This window comes from Mandrillus leucophaeus, unplaced genomic scaffold, assembly GCF_000951045.1.
Source record: "Mandrillus leucophaeus isolate KB7577 unplaced genomic scaffold, Mleu.le_1.0 Scaffold1142, whole genome shotgun sequence".
Lineage (NCBI taxonomy): Eukaryota > Metazoa > Chordata > Mammalia > Primates > Cercopithecidae > Mandrillus > Mandrillus leucophaeus.
In genome coordinates, this window is record NW_012099677.1 from 140,317 (window position 1) to 162,502 (window position 22,186).

Consider the following 22,186-nt stretch of genomic DNA (forward strand, 5'->3'; position numbering starts at 1 on the left):
CACTGATTAGAGGAAGGAGGGAAGGTCATCAGCAAAAGCCTAAGAACTTTGAGAGTATTGTTTGCTCAGAGTATGTACGAGGATAGACTGTGCCTGTTTCAGGATGGCAAGAAAGAAGACTAGAAAGTGTTGAGAGACACAACTAGAATGGTTGATCAATTTTTAGTGACCGGATAAAAATTAGAATTTAACTTTCAACAGTGAGAAGCAGGTACATGTCAGGGTAGTGACACTCATTCATTCAACAAAGATTTGAATACTTAGTATAGCCAGGGAATAAACACAGTTCAGATACCATATTCCAACAGAAGAGAGAAATGTGGAATGCTCAGATCTGTGTTTTAGAAAGACAGCTTGGATGTGGAAGACAAGTTTTACATGGATTTTCAGGGAAACTGGTTGAAGGGGTCCTGCCTATTCAGGTGAGAATGATGGGAAAGTGAATTGAGGCAGTGAGAGAGCATCTGAGTGGAGAAGCTCCATGTGAGAGAAGCTCCAGAGATGGAATCAACAGGATTCCTTGACTACTGCATATAGAATGGGGAGTACCAGGGAGTAACTCTTGTTCATATGGCTGAGATTTCTGGTTTTGTTGTTCTTGGGTGACTTAGGAAGCTTGTGGTAAAAGAGAAGATAGTGAAAGAACAGGTTTTCGAGCTAATAGGTTTTAGAATACAGTTTGAGATGCACTGAGTTTTATTTGTATTAAACATTTTAGAGTAGAAATATAGAGTAAAATATTGAAAAAAGTATAAAACCCAGGAAGGTAGTTTGGGCTTATTGTCTAAAAAGATGAAAGATGGTAGATGTGTATTATGAAAGTGGATGAAATCAACGGGAAGTGTGCTTTGCGCAGATGACCTCAACAAAAGGATTTAGTTCCAATGTAAAAGGAAATGGGAAAATGTTATCTGGTTGAAACAACTGCAGTACTGATGGTCTCAAGAATTTAGAAAAAGGTTCAGGAAGGCAATGAACCAGAGTAGCCCTACTGAGGTGTAGGGGGAAACTTCATACTGTGGCCACATCTTCTTCACCTGTTCTCTCATAAATCCACTCTAATGAGTGTCTAAAATTATTCTTATAAAGATACGTGGCATCTTTCACCTTGCCAACGCCAATAGTCAAAACTCAGCTTTCATTTAACTATACTTCTCAATAGGATGAGTCAGTTGATTTCTTTCTTTTTCTTAAGATACTTTCTGCACTTGAATCTTGTGATCTACATTTTCCTGATTTTCTTCCTCTTGCACTCATTGCCCCTTCTTACTTCATTTGCTGGATTCTCATTCTCTTTCTGAGCTTTACATATTAGAGTATCACTGGCCTTGGTCCTTGGCGATCTTCCTTCCTCTATTCCACTCCTATAAATTTGAGCATCAATCATATGCTAATGACACAAACATTTATGTAAACCCCAATCTTTTCCTTAGTCTCCAGAATTCCTTATCCAACTCCTGATTCTACATCTCTGATTAGGTCTCACCTAAATGTAGCCAAAGTACAACTTATATTTTTCCCAGTCAAGCCTGTTCTTCTGCTAGTCATTTTTAGATCTATAAATGTTGCTACTCCTCACCTACTTACTCAAGCCAGAAACCTGAGAGTCACTGCTGATTTCCCCCCTTTTTCTTAGACTTCCATTCTATCTACAGCAAACCTCTACCTTCAAAATAATCCAGCCAATTTGTAGACCTTTACCTCTAACACTATATCCTTCAGCATATCTCACCTGGTCTAGTGCAACTGCCTCACAACTGGTCTTCCTGCCTCCACTCAAATCAGATGAAAACTGTGCTAAAATTATTCAAAATTTTACCATTGTACTTAAAAGAAAATAAAACTTCTGTCTTATGATGTTAGTTATTGTTGCACAATAAATTACCTCAAAACCTAAGAGCTGAAAATGGCAAATGCTTACTATCTGGCTGTTTCCATAGGTAAGGAATTTTTGAAAAGCCTAGATGCACAGTTCTGGCTCAGGGTCTCTTAAGAAGTGGTGGTCACTGAAAAACCTTAATGTTGAGAGAGGACTTATGTCTAAGGTGTCTCCCTCACATTCTTGTTAGCAAAAGGCTTCAGTTTCTCACAACATGGACCTCTACATAGGGCTGGTTGAATGTTCTCAGGACATGGTACCTGCCTTCCCTCTGACACATGTTCTGTTTCTTTCTTGTTCCTTTTTTTTATTTTTGTTTTTTTTGTTTGTTTGTTTCTTGGAGACAGTCTTGTTCTGTCACCCAGGCTGGAGTGGTCAGTAGCACAATCTTGGCTCACTGCAACCTCCGCCTCCCGTGTTCAAGCAATTCTCCTGCCTTAGCCCCCTGAGTAGATGGGATTACAGGCACATGCCACCATACGTGGCTAATCTTTTGTATTTTCAGTAGAGACAGGGTTTCACCATGTTGGTCACACTGGTTTTGAACTCCTGACCTCAAGTGATCCACCTTCCCCAGCCTCTCAAAGTGCCAGGATTACAGGTGTGAGCCACCTCACCCAGCCTACAGACATGTGTTCTAAGAGAAAGAGTGAAAAGGGAACCACAGTGTTTCTAATGACCTATTCTCAGAAATGGTAGATTTTCTATGCCTTTCTCCCACATTCATGCCACACTAAACACATCACCCTTCTACCAATTTCTTAAATGTACCAAATTCTTTCCAGCCTGAGATGTCTTGCACTTTCTGTTTCATTTACCTTGAAAATTCTACCCCAGATCTTCATGTAGTTATTTCCCATACTTAATTCATGTCTCTAGTCAAGGATGACTTTCTTAAACAGGCCATTTTTAATCATTCTTATCTAAACATCACTCGCTTCTCACCATTTTATATGCCATTACCCCCTTTCATGTTTTTCAAAACATTTATTTTCATTTGTGACAACATGGATGGACCTGGAGGACATTATGCTACGTGTCACAGAAGGACAATCACTACATGATTCCACTTACATCTGATATATAAAGTAGTCAAATACATGGAAGCAGAGAATAGAATTGTGATTACCAGGGGCTGGAGCAAGGGAGAAATCAGTAATTGTTGCTCAATGGATATAGTGTTTATTATACAAGATGGTAAGTTCTAGAGACCTGCTTGATATGATTTGGATATTTGTGCTCTCCCAGTCTCATTTCGAAATAGAATCCCCAGTGTTGAAAGTGGAGCCATGGAGCCTAGTGGCAGGTGTTTGGGTCATGAGGGCAGACCCCTCATGAATGAATTCATGCTATCTCCATGGTAATGAGTGAGTTCTTGGTCTGGTAGTTCACCTGAGGGCTGGTTGTTTAAAGAGGCCTGGTCCCTCCTCCTCTCTCTCTTGCTCCTTGTCTCACCATGTGACATGCTGGCTCCCCTTCCTTTTCTCCATGACCACAAGCTTTCTGGGTCTCGCCAAAAGCCAAGCAGATACTGGCACCGTGTTTCTACCATGTGCAATCATGAGCCAAGTAAACCTCTTTTCTTTATAAATTACCCAGCCTCAGGTATTCTTTTACAGCAATGCAAATAGACAAATATACTGCTGTGCAACATAGTACTTATAGTTAACAATACAGTATTGTGTACTTTAAAATATGTTAAGAGGATAGATTTCACCTTAAGTATTCTTAACACAAAGAGCCAACAACCCCCCTTCCCTCCAAAAAATTAAAACAAACCGAAGCATACACACAAAAGAACACAGGAAAAATTTTTAGAAATGATGAATATATTTAGTATACTAGTTGCAGTGATGGTGTCATGGCTGTATGCATATGTTAAAAGTCATCAAAATATAATAAAAATATGTTCAGTATTTTGTATATAAACTTACATAGTAAAACTTTTAAAAAATCCTTCTCTGAATTACATTATAATTTACCGATTCATTTACTTTCTACCTCACTAGACTATAAGATTGAATAAGGCACAGATTTTGCTTCACCACATTTTTCAGTTTCTGGGATGGTGCCTGGGACATAGTAGGCCTTCAATAAATAATTATTGAATGAAAGAGTACATAAGTAAGAATGTGAATCATTGATATAATGGTTCAGAACCTGTGCTTTATAATTCAGATCTCTTACTTTCCTTGCTGTACAATTGGGGAAATTAATATGCAGGTTTTCCTTTTGTATAATGTACGTAATATTTGTGTGTATTGTCGTGGGTTAATATGAAGATGGAATGATATAATGCATACAAATCACTTGAGCAATTCGTTGCACCAGGTGCAAGTTTAAGGCAACTTGATGTTGTCTTTGTCAGCATGATGGACTGTGGAACTCTGACACACAAAGTGGAATATCAATATAAGATCTGCTACTTTTCTTTTGTAATGTGATTATGGTTGCTTAGCAAGGAGAAATATGTGTCCTGAATTTTTTTTTGTTGTGTTGAGATCTATGTGTATTTCACTTAGCAAGATCTAATTGAAAACACTGAATACATTCAGAGAAAGGGACCCAAATGGGACAACTACATGTAGATATATATGGAATGAGTATCAATAAAATATTTTATTCTTTTTAAAAAAACCCATTAAAGTTCTTAACGTTAAAATTTAAGAATTTATGTCTGAGTCTCAACACAGTTAAAAATAAATAAATCTTACCTCTTGCCTTTTGTGAAGTAGCACTGCTTAATGTTAGACGACAATACTATCCAAAAGATTCCAACATTTTTTTGATGATGGTTTCAGAAAATTTATACCACACCCTATTCTTATCATCACCATAGCTGCATTTTTCTCCTTCATTTTGTCCTATTTCTTATTTAAATGAATATATATGATATTCTTGGCATTTATATAATGATATTAGTCTGATAAAGGACACATTCAAATGTAAATCATGGGTATACCGTCATTTATTAACAGTCTACTTAAAGACAAGGTATAAGCTTGTGAAATACATGACATTGACTGTCATGATGTTTGGTTTTAATGATACAAAAATTCAGTAAAGTCTAGTGTCCAGCCCCCAAATGCAAGTAAATAAAATGATAATAGCTAGTATATGTCATGCTCTTATTGTGTACCAAATGCTATTCTACGTACTTTTGAAAATTTGACTCACTTAATCCTTACAACAGTTTTATGAGGCTATTATTCCCATTTTAAACTAAGCAATGTGATGCAGAAAACTTAAGTAAACTAAGTAAATGAACTAGAATATGTACAGAAATTGATCATTGCCTAATACATAGAAAATGCTTAGAAAGCAATAACTGTCATCATCTTGTTGGCAAGTGTCACACAGTTAACAAGTGGCAGATACAATACTGTATCCGGAAGCCTGCATTCTTAAGAAGATACTAGGATGCCCCTCATAAGATTTGATTCCCATATTAAGGTGAATGGGTGGAAAAGAACAACAGAAGCCCAGAAAACTTAAGTGACTTGTTCAAGGCCACTGTGTTAGATTGTGGTCTTATCTTAAAAGCAAAGCAGTACAACCTGAATATTTAACATATGAATTAGGTGATAAGAGTTTATAGAGAGTGAAATTTCTGAGTTACTCTGTACAACTCCATGAGAGAGAGGAACTGTAAGCCAAACCCTGAAGTGGTTATAATTTGGATAAGCAGACAGGAAATGGGGATCGGGGTATCAGATGGTTTCAGAGTATCAGATGGTTTCAGAATTTTAGTAAGTTCAACACATTAAAATAAATGAATAGTGATTAAAACAGTTAGCTATCTTATGATTAATATCATTGAAAATAAATGCTTGGATCATATTTAAATTGTCTAGCAGTTAATGTCTCTATTTCTACTTCAATAATCAAAAATAATTACTTGTGAAGATACTTAAAATTATTTTGCACTGATTTGTCATTAATGGATCTGACAGTCTCTTATGCCTTCAATAAAAAGGAAAATATGATTCGATATTCAAGAACAACTTTCCGTCCCTTAAATGGTTGTGGAATTAGACCAGTATTCACTAAACTTTATGACCTGCTGACCGTTGGTCTGGGAGATCCATGACTTAGGACATCTGTTTTGCTAGCAACGTAGTTCAGATTTAAGGTTAACATGTTATCATTTAAGGTTTGTTCTGTGAGAAATTACCCATTTTATTTTTGTATGATGTAAAACACAGGTTTAGGGTATAATTTCCTATTCTGCTTTGGCCTAAGAACCAACGCTATAACGATGGGTAAAATAAACTTCCTGCTAAGAGATTACAAAATACAGGGAGATAGATGTGATCATATCAAAACAATGCAATAATTATTGCCAGAGAGCAATGCACAAAATGCTAATTGTTATAACAACATCATTTGAAAGATTTACTTTCTTTTAAAAAGATAAGTAAACAGAGGCTAACTAACTTGCTTAAGATCATGTAGCTAGCAGGTGACAAAGATATTTTAGTACCCAGATTGAACTCCAAAAACCACAAAGGGAGGTCAAAGAAATTTTGCATTAGTAAGGCCTGTTGGATTAATATTATTAATGCAGCATAATAATTTTAAAGTGGCATTTAATCACTTACCTATTTCTGAGGTGGATTTGAGGCACCTTACATAAAAGCAAGTACAAGATAAAAATAAAATATTCCTGCAGAATAAAACAAATAAGAAGTTGTAAATTTGATGAAAGGAAAAAGAATTATGCAAGAAATCCTTATCTGAGGAAAGTTAGAGCTATTTGAAGACAGACTTAGCTTTGAGCTTCCTAGAAGGAGTTATGGCAAAACATGAATCTTAATTGCCCACTCCCTGGAAAAATGTTTTATATGAAGACAAATTTCTAAATGATATTTTTAAGCAAAGATTGGCTTCTTTTTAATCACTTTTGTTCACATTATTAAATGTAAAACTACATTGAGGACTCTTCAATTTTTACATTATTTTTCTCTCTTTTATGTATTTATAATATGTATTATATATGCTCTTTGAACTCCTATTTCTTTATTTGGAAAGTGGGATAATTGTTACAGATTCTACAGGATTATAATGCAGATATTCATGGCAAAGTACCATTGATGTTTCTTTACCCATTTTTTGATACTGAAATTTGAACATTTCTATCTTTCTCGTGAGTATCAAAGAGATAAAATTTGTGCAAAGTCGTTTCCCTGTATTCTGTGATTAATGTTAGGTTTTTATTTCATGACAATTGTAGTCTATTTGCCCTTTTATTCTGGACTTAGATTTTGAAGTGATGGAAGCTTATAGTATACATAATCTCTAAATTTTCATGTGAAAATTTCTAAAAGGAAGATGAAAATTATACTTCTGTGTTGCATTATTCTATTCTATTAACACTAATTATTAAAGGTTTAGTTCTGTATTCAAATACAAAAAGCAAAATGCATTTTTACTTGGAAACTAAAAAAGTATAATTTCAGAGTGGAAAAAAGTATAAACTTTACTTGGTGATATTATTTAAATATAAATTGTCCGTGTTCCGTTTATAATGAGTTTTAATTACCAGGTAGTTAAGTATAATTTGTAAAATAGTTAAAGTTCCTTCTGAAAATATTCGTAAAGAAAAGTTAGGTGTTTTACAACTTCTCATTGAATTTTGATTATAGATGACCAAAAATTCGAAAACATTGAATACTGGCATTCCACCCAATTGTTATATTTCAAGGTCATTTTCATTTCATTAACAAAAAATATTTTCTTCGCCGACAAATTCCATGTTCTTCATTTAAATACATTCTAAAATTATATCTTGCATGCAAATGTTCTTTTATGTAGCATTGAAAGATTATTTTTGAAGCCTTCTCAATAATTAAATGTATCTGGATTCTGAAAATTTCCATAGAACTAGAAACTTCTAGTTTGCACATATTGTAAATTTGTCTCTTCTCTTTATTTTTAATTTCAGAAATATAAATATCTGGAAGACCATGTAATTCACCCTCTATAAAGAAATTAGGCATAAACAGTTCTACATAATTGGTCCTTGAAGTACATATTTAGTATCATTTAATATTTAGTTTTATATAGCTCTATGTTGTGTTTGAAATGACTGGAAAACAAGTAATTTATTTAAATTTACATAAATTTTGACTTTAGGGGAAAATATTATATAATTTTAAAATCCATCTTGAATAACCAACTTAAAATGTAAACAGATAATTGTGATTTCTGTGTTTTTGCATATGTAATTATGTCATATATATTTAAAAATATGAGCCTCAACAACGTGCCAATTGTAAAAAGAAATATAATCACTACAAAATAACTTGTGTTAAGCATCAAAATACAGACACAGTCCTAGCACATTAATTTTATAGCTATTAAGGATTCTAATATCTTAAGCAAATTCTATTTTGAGGTCAGATAAATACTAGAAGTGTGTGGGAAGCCAGTGTTAAATACTTAGTATACCTGGTTCAGGAAGTATGAATTTTGTTGCAGGAAAGAAATCATGTGGGTTAAGAAAGTAACTTGACAAGGTAGAGATTCACATATTCAAATCGTTCCTTTCACTGAAATATTACTCATATTTTCAGAATGAATATAAAATAATCTTTACATTGACATTGAGTTTTGAAGTCATAGACTATACTAAACTATGCATATAGGAGAGGTATTAAAAATATTTTTTAAAAAGCTTCAGCAAAATGAAGAACCATTCTTAATATAAAAGAATTACATAGTACGACTTGCCAGTCCAGGCAATTGCATCTCCTATTTTTCTATAATCCTTTATTGTAAAACAAAACAAAATAACAAAAAACAAAACCTTCAAAAATTTCCTCCACTTTATTGAGATATGGCTGACATACAAAAAGCTGTACATATATAATGTATACAGCTTGATGAATTTGGAGTGAAGTATACCCCTATGAAACCATTAACACAACCAATACCATAGTCATACCTATCACCTCAAAAAGTTTACTCCCACTACATTTATTTATTTTTGTGATAAAAACACTTAATACAAGATATACCCTCTTAGCAAATTTTTAAGCCAACAATACAGTAATGTTAACTATAGGCACTATGTTGTACAATAGGTCTCTAGGACATGTTCACTGTTTATAGCTAAAACTTTGTATTTCTTAACCAACACTTCCCTGTTTCCTCCTTCTCTCAGTCCCTGTCATCACCATACTTCTTGCTTCTATGAGTTCGACTATTTTAGATTCCTCATGTATAAATTTATGGTCTCTTAGTCTATTAGGGCTGCTATAATAAAATACCATAAATAGAGTGCCTTATAAACAATAAACATTTATTTCTCACAATTCTAGAGGCTGGAAAATCCAAGAAAATCCAAAATCTTGGAAAATTCCAAGATCCGATAGGTTTGGTTTCTGGTGGGGGCTTATTTCCTGCTTCATAGATGATGCTTTCTTCTTGTGTCTTCACATGGTTGAAGGGGTGAATGAGCTCCCTTAACTTACTCATTTATGTGTCATAGCTCTGAAGTTTAGGAAGTCCAAGATCTTGGTGCTGGCAGATTCAGTATCTGGGTAGAGGCCCAATTTCTGTTTTGTGGATACTGCCGTGTAGTTGTCTCCTTACCTTCCAGCTGTGTTCCCATGGTAGAAGTTGTGTTGGGGGCTCTCCCTCAGGCCTCTTTTTTAGGAGCATGAATTTCATTCATGAGGGTTCCATTCTTATGAAATAATCACCTCCCAAAGGCCTAACCTTTTAATACTGTCATCTTAGAGTCAGGATTTGAACAAGTGAATTTTGGGGGGGCACAAACTTTCAGACCATAACAACTAGGTCATATGGTCAGGAATCTCTATACTGTTTTTTCATAGTTACTGGATTCACCAGTTTGCATTTTCATCAACAATGTACAAGGATTCCCTTTTATCCACATCCTTGCCAACGTTTGTTTTTTCAATAATAGCCATACTAACGGGTGTGAAGTAATAATTCATTGTTGCTTTGATTTGCATTTCTCTGATGATTAGTGATGTCCAGCATCTCTTCATATCGCTATTGTCCATTTGCGTATCATCTTTGGAGAAATGCCTATTCAGGTTCTTTGCCCATTTTGAATTCATTATTGGTTTCTTGCTATTAAGTTGTGGGAGTTCCTTATATATTTTGGATATCATTCTATTATCAGATATATGGTTTTCAAATATTTTGTTCCATTCTGTAGGTCACATTTTCATTTTGTTGACTGTTTCTTTTGCTATTTAGAAACTTTTTGTTGATATAATCCCACTTGTCTATTTTCGCTTTTGTTGCTTATGCTTTTGTGGTCATAGCTAAGAAATTAGTCCCCACACCAATGTCAAGAAGCATTTACCTCTTTTTCTTCTAGGAGTTTTACAATTTCTGGTCTTATGTTTAAGTCTTTAATTCACTTAATTCACTTTGAGTTGATTTTTTTGTGCGGTGTAAGAGAATGGTCCAATTTTATTGTTGGGCATGTGAACATCCAGTTTTCTCAACACTATTTATTGAAGAGACTTCTTTTCTCCCTTGTGCATTCTTGGAACCTTAGTCAAAGAACAATTGAACATACATGTATAGATTTATTTCTAGGCTCCCTATTATGTTCTACTAGCCTATATTTCTGTTTTTATGCCAGTATAATACTGTTTTGATTACTATGACTTTATAATGTATTTTGAAATTGGGAAGTGTGATGCCTCCAGTTGTGTATTTTCTCAAAATTACTTTGGCCATTTGAAGTTCTTTTATCATGTTATATAAATTTGGAGATTTTTTTTTCTATTTTTATAAAAAATGCCATTGGGATTTTGACAGAGATTGAACTGAATCTTTAGGTTATTGGGGTATTATGGACATTTTAACAATATTAATTCTTCCAATCTATAAAGTGTCTTTTCATTTATTTTTGTCTTTGATTTATTTCATCAATGCTTTTGGTTTTCAGTGTACAGGTCTTGAACCAGCTTAACTAAGTTTATTCCCAAGTGTTTTATTATTTCTGATACTCTTATAAATAGGATTGTTTTCTTAATTTCTTTTTTGGATAGTTTGTTGCTAGTATATAGAAATGCAGCTGATTTTTGGATGTTGATTTTGTATTTTGCAACTTTATTGAATTCACTTAGTAGTTCCAATGGTTTTTACGTGAAGTCTTTAGGGGTTTCCTACATATCAGATCCTGTCAACTTCAAACAAATAGCTTTATTTTTTATTTTCTTATTTGGACGCCTTTTTTTTCCCCTTGCTCAATTGCTCTGGTTAGGTCTTCCAGTAGTACGTTGAATAGAAGTTGTAAGACAGGGCATCCCCACATTGTTCTGGATCTCTGGAACATGCGGTGTTTGGTTTTATGTTCTTACGTTAGTTGCTGAGAATGATGGTTTACTACGCAGTCATAAAAAATGATGAGTTCATGTCCTTTTGCAGAGACATGGATGAAGCTTTCTTTGGTTTTAAACCCGGGCAAGTTTGGCATATACCATTTTGTTACTATGCATTTGACAAATGCAAGTATTGAGCTATTAGTCATGGAGATATGCCAAAGAAGACAAGATAACTTCCTTTAAGTATTAGGAGGGTAAAATAATACCAAAAAAAATTCAAAAGAAAATTGTAGAATTGAATAGAAATAGCAGTGGAAATGCTATTTCACTTAACTCTGTTTCTTGATGGAAAGGTTATTAGAATTAATCCTGGCCTGATCAAATTGCAAATGTCTAAAAGAGCCTAAGGTAGTAGTTTTGTGGATAGCAAATAATGTCAGACAAATTCAATTTATTTTTATGAAAAAGTAACAAGGGAGAAGCCATATGTATTATAGATCAGGAATTGAGTCAGCTTCTTCAATGTGTTCTACATTACAATTAACCTCAGCAAGCTATGGTATGTAGGTGCATGTACCCACAGGGCAGTGATCAAAAGTTTATTCCTACTATCAGAGGACATGATGAATGGATTTTCTTTGCAGTTATCATAGTTCTGGTTGTAATAATTATATAAGGGATTGAAAAGTTGGAATAAAGTGATTTTCAGTTTAAAGAGTCAGTTAAAGTGACTTGTTAGTACTTCCATGTAGAACATAGGAATCTGATGTTATCATACTAAGTAGAAATTATAGACATATAACTTATTTTCAAAAAATTCAGTTTAGTTCAAGATACTTGTCTTTAGGGAAATTGTACCATATAACTGATAAGATGATTATAAATGACTTTGTAAAAATTATGCAGTGTAGATTTCACTCAGGCACTACCTGGGTAAGTAATGTAATATTACTCCAAAATAATTGTTTCAAATTCCATACAGCCCAAATAAATAGTATGCAAAAATGTTACTAATTGGAATGTTTTAGGAAGTTTTCTTTAAGCCATTTGAAAACATTTGGGGGAAAAATGTTAGTTAAAGCTAGAATAACAAAGAAGAAAACCATTAGATAAAATATATATTCCCCTTACCTTTGGAAGTAGTCAGACCTTTACAAGATAATTGTTTTAAAATGCAATATAAATAAATTTATATGAAACATGTTCATACTTAATAACTATCATCACCTTTTCTCTACTCCAAAATAACAAAAATAGAATGTTTTGTTCTATCCATAGCAAAAATAAAACACTGTCACATTTATATCTTAATTTAGTTAGTATTTTAGTACGCTGACCAACAGCAAAGAACAAAAAGAAATATTTACTGATTATGTCATGGTCATAATAATAACTATATAAAAAGGGAAATTTTTAAAATGAATTTTTAATAATTCTCCAAAACACTTATTTTACATAGTGCATTGCATGAGATGACTCTAGTTGTAACTACACAGTCTTTTAAAATCTCATTCCTACCTTGTCAGCCTCGTTTCTCAACTAGATAAATGTAAGTTGGTTTCCTTGTTTGCTTACCTTCTGCTGTGATTGATTTTGGATATTACGTACTATGCTATCCTTAAAAATAAAAATACAATGTGACTGCCTTCCTTTATTCTTCAAAGTGGTCCAGAGGCTTACCATTGCAGTCACAATATAAAGTAGAAAACATCATGTATCCTAGAAGTTCTTACATGATTTGTCCTATAATCACCTATCAAGCCTTTTTTTCTACATTCACTGTTCTTCTGCCACACAGGATTTCTTGCTTCTTACTATTCCAAGAGCAAGTAAAGCTTGTTTTTCATCAGACTGTTAAGCTCTTCTCAGTCTTCTCATGGCTTATTCTTCTCTGTCATTCAGGGCTTTGATCAAATATCACCCTTCAAATCTGAAGTAATAGCCACTGCTTGACTCTCCTTTGTATTAATAACAGCATAATGTGTTTATTATTTGCCTCCAGCCATAACTGTATGTGTGCCCATATATTCATTTTCTCGCTGTTCATTTTCCACGTTAGAATATAGAGTCTATAAAAGCAGACATTTTATTGTTTTCTGTTGCATTTCTGGTACCTAGTAGAAATTTAACATTTTTTATGGAATAAATTAATTCAAAAATGAAGGAGTGGATAAGTGTGCTCCAAAATATCAAATTTGGTAATATTCTAATGTTTTTCTAAACACCTATATTGATAATGTCTTGTTGATGAATACGAATGTTAGCATTTATAGGTTTAATCATTTATATGACTTTTCTATAACCCCTTGTAAAATATGCAATTTCTCTTTACTACCTATTTTAGCTAACTAAATAATTACCATTTTAATTATTTTTATTTTCTTAGGAATAATTCTGAGTAAAAATAAAACATATCCTTAAAATGTATTTTGTTCTATTTATTGCTCCTAGAAAAAATTAAGTTTGCTAAAATAGTTTAAATAGTCAAAGGACATATATAACCTTTTTAATTTTGTTTGAAAATATTAAAATTAATTAAATTCATCAATTTTTTTCACAGAAGACACAGTCATATCTTCAATTATCACTTTTTAGTTTGAGTTGACAGAGCTTCTCTTACATACAGTAGCAGCATTCACATAACTGTTAGCGAGATGCTGTTTCAGGCCTTTTATAGATATTCATCAAAATCTTATCTGAGAAGAGGAGTAATATTAATATTATTTATGATAGCATTTTTCAGCATATTTATAACATTTTCCCTCATTTCACTTGTTTTCTTCTTGTGATTTTCTTCCAGAAATTGAAAAATTTCAAGGTTCTGATGGAAAAAAGGAAGACGAAGAAAAGAAGTATCTTGATGTCATCAGCAACAAAAACATAAAGCTCTCAGAAAGAGTACTGATTCCTGTCAAGCAGTATCCAAAGGTACTACCATATATACTTTGTTCTCATAGAATTGATTTAAAAAATGACAAAATATTTTATTTATTGACTTCTATAAAATAAATATTTGAAGCTTCATAATGTAGGTATATGCAAGCACGTGATATTGACACAGGGGAAGGAAAACTTTTGAAAGTGCAATAATGAGGGTAATTTTAAACTGAAGGCTACAGCATTTTTGTTCTGTGAATGTAGGAGGCATAATCAGATATTTTAATCATGTATTCAAAATATAAATGATATATCAATTTGTCCAAATATGTACACCCACGTGATTGTCTTTGATTCATGTTAAAATGTATCTCCTTATTATAAAACGGAGTAGAGTTAATGATACTAAATATATAACATTAGAAAATTAGAAGGGAATTATTATTAATATATCTAAGAAAATCAATTAGGTTATTAGACTCTTAGATTATAACCTATAGTCTTCTATAATCAAAGTTTATTCATAAAATAATTACAATATCATTCTTAATGTTACATCTTTCTTTAAACTAATTTTTCACTAGTAGATCATTGATTATAAAAGATAGCATTCAGTGGCATGGTTTTATCAATTATATTCATACATTTCAATGGGTAAAAAGAGGGATTTTTTTGTTTTGGTCAAATGAATGGAGGAAACTAAAATGTAAACTCAAAGATTCAAGCTGATAATTAACTTTCTGAAGAGTGAATGTGAAGCAAGGACCATGTAATTATCCTAAGAGTAACGATTACAGAAATAAATGCTCTGGTTTACCAATTGTCTTCTACTATGATAAACTTTAGTAAATATAATTAACTAGATGCTTTGTCTATAATTATTTCAAACAGGGATAAAATTGTTAAAGCCCAGCAAACCATAAAATTTATCTTTGAGATAAAATGTTTTGGGCATGGAATTTGTTTTTGAGCTCGACTATTGCAAGAAAGCTGTTTAAAATGGGTATATGTTTTTAAAATAAACTTTATTAGATTTGCTTTATGTTCTCTTGAATATTAAATTGGGCAGGCTTAGAAATGTACATGAAAAATTTGCATAGTAGTGAAATGAGGTAGGAATATGTTAGAGTATAAAGAATAATATGTCCTTTTTCACTTGATCAATTAACCAGTTATAGTCTTGAATAGAAGGTTCTTTTCTTAAATCATACATTTAAATATGATATAACTTGATTATGTTTCTTGGAGTAACATATTTGTATCTCTGGATATGGGAAAGTCAATGACAGACTCAATACCTGCCTCTAAATAAAAATGTAGTTCTATAGTCTCTGATCAAATTACACTGACAAGGTATGTAAGGCATTTAAAGTCTTGATGGCTCTTCAAGTTCCTATATGAGTGGTTTTATGCTGATTATTACTGGATCTGTGTTTGATTCAGAATGATGAATACCGAAATAAGAATATTCTATGATACCAAATTTTTGTCTGAAGTTTAATTTTGTAATGTATAAGAAAATGCTCTAACAATAAAACTGCTTATTCTTAACTGCCGTGGACTACGGATCACCAGCAAACTATTGTGTCTCTTATAATTTTTAAAATTATGGAATGTTTAGGCTGGGACTAATCTTGGAAATCACAGAATATATAAAACTTTTATTTTATAGATGAGGTAACTGAAAAATCATGAATTGTTCAAGGTCATGCTTCTGTTAGAGACGGAAATCTTTAGTGCAGTTAGTATAATTTTAGGCTCTTCATTTTTGGTGCACCGTTACATTTTTAACTTGACCGATCATGCCCACATATTTGCATCACTTTTTCATGTTAAATGTGGAAGAATGTGAAAAATGATAACACCTAATAGTTTTATGGAATAGTCTCAAATAACAATTCATGCTTGAGAAAATTTACCATTTCTTTACATTATGAATAGCCTGCTAAACTCCTTTAATTTATTTTTAAAGGAATATTCATTTCATCTAATTATCACACAAAAGATAACTTTAGAGCTTTTCTACAGAAAAAGAGTGAAATTCTGAGGAGCAGACTATACTCACTTATCAAAGTTGACCTACCTTGTTCTTGTTTTTATAGTACAATAAATCATAATATTTTGAAAACAAACTATATCTTACTATATTTAATAGTCTTTTGAAAACATACCATATTTTATTATAAAAGTTGTGATTTTTTTCCTGCTGTTCATTGTCCATTTCTTAGAAAAATATCAATGAGATAGAGTTAAGATTATGATCACTAAACTTGAGCTGTATTCAGTGTACATTTATGAGCTGTAAAATGTGTGATGTGGTGTAATACTATGAGCTGTTGAGCAGAACACAACAGTGTTTATTGGTTTAAAGTTGAATGTTTTGTAATAGAAAAGTGATTTATCCTTCAGGGGGCCACACTGGTGAAAGAATTCCTTTACACAACTTTCTCTCAGAATGATTTCTCCCCTTGACAACTGCTGTCTGTTTGTACCAATAATTAATGTGTTGATGACACAGTCCTCTCAAAGAGCAATAAATTACTATGGGAATTCTTGGGGAAATGGTCCTCTCAAGACTTTACTACATGACTTTTTTTGGATAGATTGTGTTTCAATTACTCTCCAATTTCAAGTGAATTTGTTGTCGTAGTTGAATACTACAAGAAATTAAATGAAGTTTAAAATTTAATTTATAAAAATTATAAAAATGCTCTTTAAGAATGATTTATCTAGTCCTGGTGCTTTACATTTAATAATTTGACTTGGGGAAATATGTCATATTATAATATTAAATTATTTTAATGAGTAGTTTTTCTTATTTGGTGCTATATACACACACACACACACACATATATATATATATTTAGAAAAGCTGGCATAAAGCACTTTTATTGCAATAATAAAATTTGAGACTCATATATGGTGCTGGGGGGAAGGGGCAGCAATGATTTCTCTCACCAAATCGCTACACAGGACAGCAAAGGGGTGAGAAGGAGCTGAGGGAGGAAAAGCCAGGAAACTCTGAGATCAGCAGAGGGAGCCAAGCTCAAAAAACAGGAGATGCTGAAACTGCGATGACCAGCATCATTTTCTTAAGAGAACATTCAAGGATTTGTCATGATGGCTGGGCTTTCACTGGGTGTTAAGCCTATAAAACAGCACCTTCAATTGAAACTGTCAATTAAAGTTCTTAAGATTTAGGAAGTGGTGGAGCTTGGAAAGTTATAAGATTACAAAATTCCTGAAAGTCCATTAGAAAAACCACAGGATGAAAAAAAATAAAAATAAAAAAATAAGCCAGGCCACGAGGAAGGCTTAAGAGGTCCCTGCTGGCCCAGGGACAGATGCCTATATTGTCCAGCGTCGCAGTGAACATGATCTGCTTTCAAAGGCAGAGGGTTTAAGGGGAGGGTGGGGTGGGAATGGTGGAGGCAAAGGCTCTCCCCATCCCCACCTCAGTTTTCGGTAGGGCTTGTAATTTAACCCAAGGACATCTCTCAACTTGGAGAATAATTCAGTCCTCAACAGTGCCTCGAATCTGCTATGGCTTTGCAGCGCAGCAGCAAGAATGTTTAATATATAATAGATAAAAATTTCATCTAAAACATGAAAATAAAATATTCTTGCAACCCCCGGCCCCCAACACCAATTCCTATTCTAACGTTAACCTATCACTTGTGCTGTTAATACCTGACCATGTACTTAACTGGAAACCTATATCCAAAAGACTGAAACTGAATCTTCATCCCAAAATGAAAACAAAATAAAATGAATAACTTGAGGTTTATGGCATATAATTTAGGTAAACACACATATGAGGAGAAAGGGGAAAAGGAAACGAAGGTGTCAGAAGCTAAGCTGAGTGACAGAACACATTCAGTCAGGGCAGATGTCTACACAGAGTGGAGTGGAACATCAGGATAAGCTCCATGTGGATTCATGTGCACACGTCTGGAGGCACCAGATCCCTCTATGGCAGATCCAAGAACAGGGAGCTAAGGGAGGAGGCCATTCCTGTCATTCCAGTTTTAGAAGCTCCGCATCGAAGACGAGAGTGGCATGTGGTAGGATGATGCCTCGGTGCCCAGTGGCACTATAGGTATAATCTGGAGATACAGTCAGTTTGGCTTTCTGACCCACACTCATCTGGGCAACCCCTTCTTCCCAGCCTTGGATCACCTCCTGCTTGCCTAGCATAAACTTAAAGGGCTTGTTTCTGTCCCGGGGGTAATCAAATTTCTTTCCATCTTCAAGCATCCCGGTGTAGTGCAACACCCAGGTCTGGCCACGCTTCGGGAAGGTGCGCCGGTCTCCTGGGGAGATGGTTTCCACCTGACTCCCATGGCGGCGGCGGACGCTGAGCGCGCTGGCAGCGCTACGTGGACCGACAGCGACCTGGCAGCGGTTCCACGGCTCTGCCTAGTCCCTCTTGGCTTTGTATTTTTATAATAAAATTAATAGACATGTATTTGTGATTCGTGCTAAATGAGTAGAATTTAACTGCTTTTGCCTACAAAAGCAAATAAAACAATGGGCAAGTATTCGGATGATGAGTATGTTAATTTGCCTCACTTTAGTAACTTTTTTTTTACTTTGTATATGTATCCCATAATATAATTTTGTGTACCTTGAAAATACACAACAAAATTTATTTCAAAAGAGATTAATAGAGAAATAGATGTTGTGCATCTATTGTTTGCATTTGCAAATATTTCGGAATTACAGCAATTACTTATTTTTAATATTCAATTTAGTTTCATGGTTACATGCACAGGTTTATTATACAGGTAAATTGTGTGTCGTGGGGGATTTGGTGTACAGATTATTTCCTCACCCAGGTAATAAGCATAGTACCTGATGGGTAGTTTTTCCATTCTCACCCTATTCCCACCCTCAACCCTGAAGTAGACGCCAGTGTCTATTGTTCCTTTCTTTGTGTCCATGTGTACTGAATGTTTAGCTCCCACTTGCAAGTGAGAACATGCAGTATTTGCTTTTCTGTTCCTGCATTAGCTCACTTAAGATAATGTCCTCCCGCTCCATCTGTATTGCTGCAAAGGACATGGTAACTTCTTTTATGGCCGTGTAATATTCCATGGTGTATACACACCACATTTTAAAAAAATCCAGTCTACCATTGAAGGGCATCTAAGTTGATTCTGTCTTTGCTGTTATGAATAGTGCTGTTATGAACATATGTGTGCATGTGTCTTTATGGTAGCATGATTTATATTCCTTTGAGTATATACCCTATAATGGGATTGCTGAGTCAGATAATAGTTCTATTTTAAATTCTTTGAGAATTTGCAAAACTGCTTCCCACAGTGGCTGGTAAAATTTACATTCTCACCAGCAGTGTATAAGCATTTCCTTTTCTTGGCAACCTCACCAGCATGTGCTATTTTTGGACTTCTTAATAATAGCCATTCTGACTGGTGTGAGGTGGTATCTCATTGTGCTTTTGATTTGCATTTTGTCTAATTATTAGTGATGTTACACATTTTTTCATTTGCTTGTTGACCACATGTATGTTTTTTGAAAAGTAACTGTTCATGTACTTTGCCTACTTTTTAATGGGATTGTTTTATCCTTGTTAATTTTTTTATGTTCTTTGTAGATGTTGCATATTAGAACATTGTCAGATGCATAGTTTGCAAATATTTTCTTCCATTCTGTAGGTTGTATGTTTATCAGTAGTTTCTTTTGCTGTGCAGATGCTCTTTAGTTTAACTAGGACCCATTTGTCAATTTTTGTTTTTGTTACAATTGCATTTAGTATCTTTGTCATGCAGTCTTTGCTGGGGATTACTTCCAGAATGGTATCTCCTAAGTTATCATCCAGAGTTTTTGTAGTTTTGGATTTTACATTTAGGTCTTTAATCCATCTTGAGTTTATTTTTGTAACTAGTGTAAAGAAGGCGTAAGCTTCAATATTCAGCTTATGGCTAGCTAGTTATCCCCATTGCCTGTTTTTGTTTTGTTTTGTTTGTTTTTCTTTTTCTTTTTTTTCCTTTTTTTTTTTTTTTTTTTTTTTTTTGACTTTGTAGAAGATTAGGTGATTGTCAATGTGTGACTTTATTTCTGGGGTCCCTGTTCTGTTCCATTGGTTTCGGTGGTTGTTTTTGTGCCAGTAGCATGCTGTTTTGGTTATTGTAGTATATAGTTGGAAGTCAGGTAATGTGATGCCTCTAGCTTTGTTCTTTTTGCTTAGGATTGCTTTGGCTATTTAGACTCTTTTGTTTTGTTCTATATGAATTTTAGAATCGTTTTTCTTAATTCTGTAAAGAATATCATTGGTAGTTTTATAGGGATAGGATTGAATCTGTAAATTATTTTGAACAGTATGGTCATTTAAAAAATATTGATTCTTTCATTATCCATGAACATGGGATGTTTTTTCATTTGTTTGTGTCTTGTCTGATTTCTTTCGGGCAGTATTTTGTAATTCTCAAAATTACCTTTTTTTTTTTATTTAACTGTATTTCTAGGTTATTTTTCACCTTTTTATTTAACTATATTTCTGGGATTTTTGTGGCTATTGTGAATGAGATTGTGTTATTGACATGATTCTCAGCTTTGATATTGTTGGTGTATAGAAATACTACTACTGATTTTTGTACATTGATTTTGTATCCTGAAATGTAGCTGAAGTTCCTTATCAGGTCTAGGAGCTTTTGAGAAGAGACTATGGGGCTTCATAGGTACAATATCATATCATCTGAAAATAAGGATATTTTGGCTTTCTCCCTATTTACATGTCTTCTATTTCTTCTTTCTGCCTGATTTCTCTGGCTAGGATTTCCAGTACTATGTTGAATATGAGTAGTGAGAGAGGGCATCATTGTCTGTTCTGGTTTTGAAGGTGAATGCTTTCAGCTTTTGCCCATTCAGTATGTTGGCTGTGGGTTTTTGATAGATGGCTCTTACTACTTTGAAGTATGTTCCCTCAATGCTTAGATTGTTCAGGGTTTTTAACATGAGGAGATGTTGAATTTTATTGAAATAATTTTGTGTGTCTATTGAAATGATCATATGGTTTTTTATTTTAGTTTAATTTGTGTGAATAATCACATTTATTGACTTGCATATGCTAAACCAACCTTGCATCTCAGGCATAAAGCCTATTTGATTGTGGAATGTTAGCTTTTTAATCTGCTGCTGGATTTGGTTTGCTAGTATTTTGTTGAGGACTGTTGCATCTATGTTCATCAAGGATATTGGCCTGAAGTTTTAGTTTTTTTCATTATGTCTATTCCAGGCTTTGGTATCAGGATGATGCTGTATTCATAGAATGAGTTAGAGTTTAGAATAGTTTCAGTAGGAATGGGACCAGCTCTTCTTTATATATCTGGTAAAATCTGGCTGTGAATTCAACTGGTCCTGGGCTTTTTTGGTTGATAGTCTGTTTATTACTGATTCCATTTTGGAACTCATTATTGGTCTGTTCAGGGATTCAGTCTCTTCCTTGTTCTGTGTTGGGAGGTTGTATGTGTCCAGGAATTTACCAGTTTCTTCCAAGTTTTCTAGCATGTGTTATAGAGGTGCTTTTAATAGTCTCTCAAGGTTATTGTATTTCTGTGGGATCCCTAAAGTGGTAACATCCCCTTTCTTATTTCTTTGTGTTTACTTGGATCATCTCTTTTTTTTTCTCTTTATTAGTCTAGCTAGTGGTTTATCTTATTTATTCTTTCAGCAAACCAACTCCTGGATGCGAACTTTTGTGGTTTTTGCAGGTTACAACTTCCTTCAGTTCAGGCCTGGTTTTGTTTATTTCTTGTCTTCTGCTAGCTTTGATGTTGGTTTGCTCTTGTTTCTCTAGTTCCTCTAGGTGTCATGTTAGGTTGCTAATTTGAGATCTTCTTAGTTGTGTGATATCGGCATTTTGCACTATAAACTTTCTTATTAATAAGGCTTTAGTTGTGTCCCAGTGATTCTTGTATGTTGTATCTTTGTTCTCAGTAGTTGCAAAGAAATTCTTGATTTCTGCCTTAATTTCATTGTTCACTCAAAAGTCGTTCAGGAGCAGGTTAATTTCCATGTAATTCTGTGGTTTTGAGCAATCTTCTTAGCATTGATATATATTTTTATTGTGCTGTGGTCCAAGAGCGTGCTTGGT

At 33.7% G+C, this 22,186-nt stretch overlaps 1 protein-coding gene across 1 annotated transcript in view; it reads left to right on the forward strand.

Moving 5' to 3' along the window:
* KHDRBS2 (KH domain containing, RNA binding, signal transduction associated 2) overlaps positions 1–22,186 on the forward strand; it is a gene marked incomplete at its 3' end in the record, with an annotated part of 444,128 nt that overhangs the window by 119,504 nt on the left and 302,438 nt on the right. Inside the window, exon 2 of the mRNA XM_011997223.1 lies at positions 13,994–14,121. Within this exon, the coding sequence (XP_011852613.1) occupies positions 13,994–14,121 (128 nt within the window). The remainder of the gene's footprint in view (positions 1–13,993; positions 14,122–22,186) is intronic.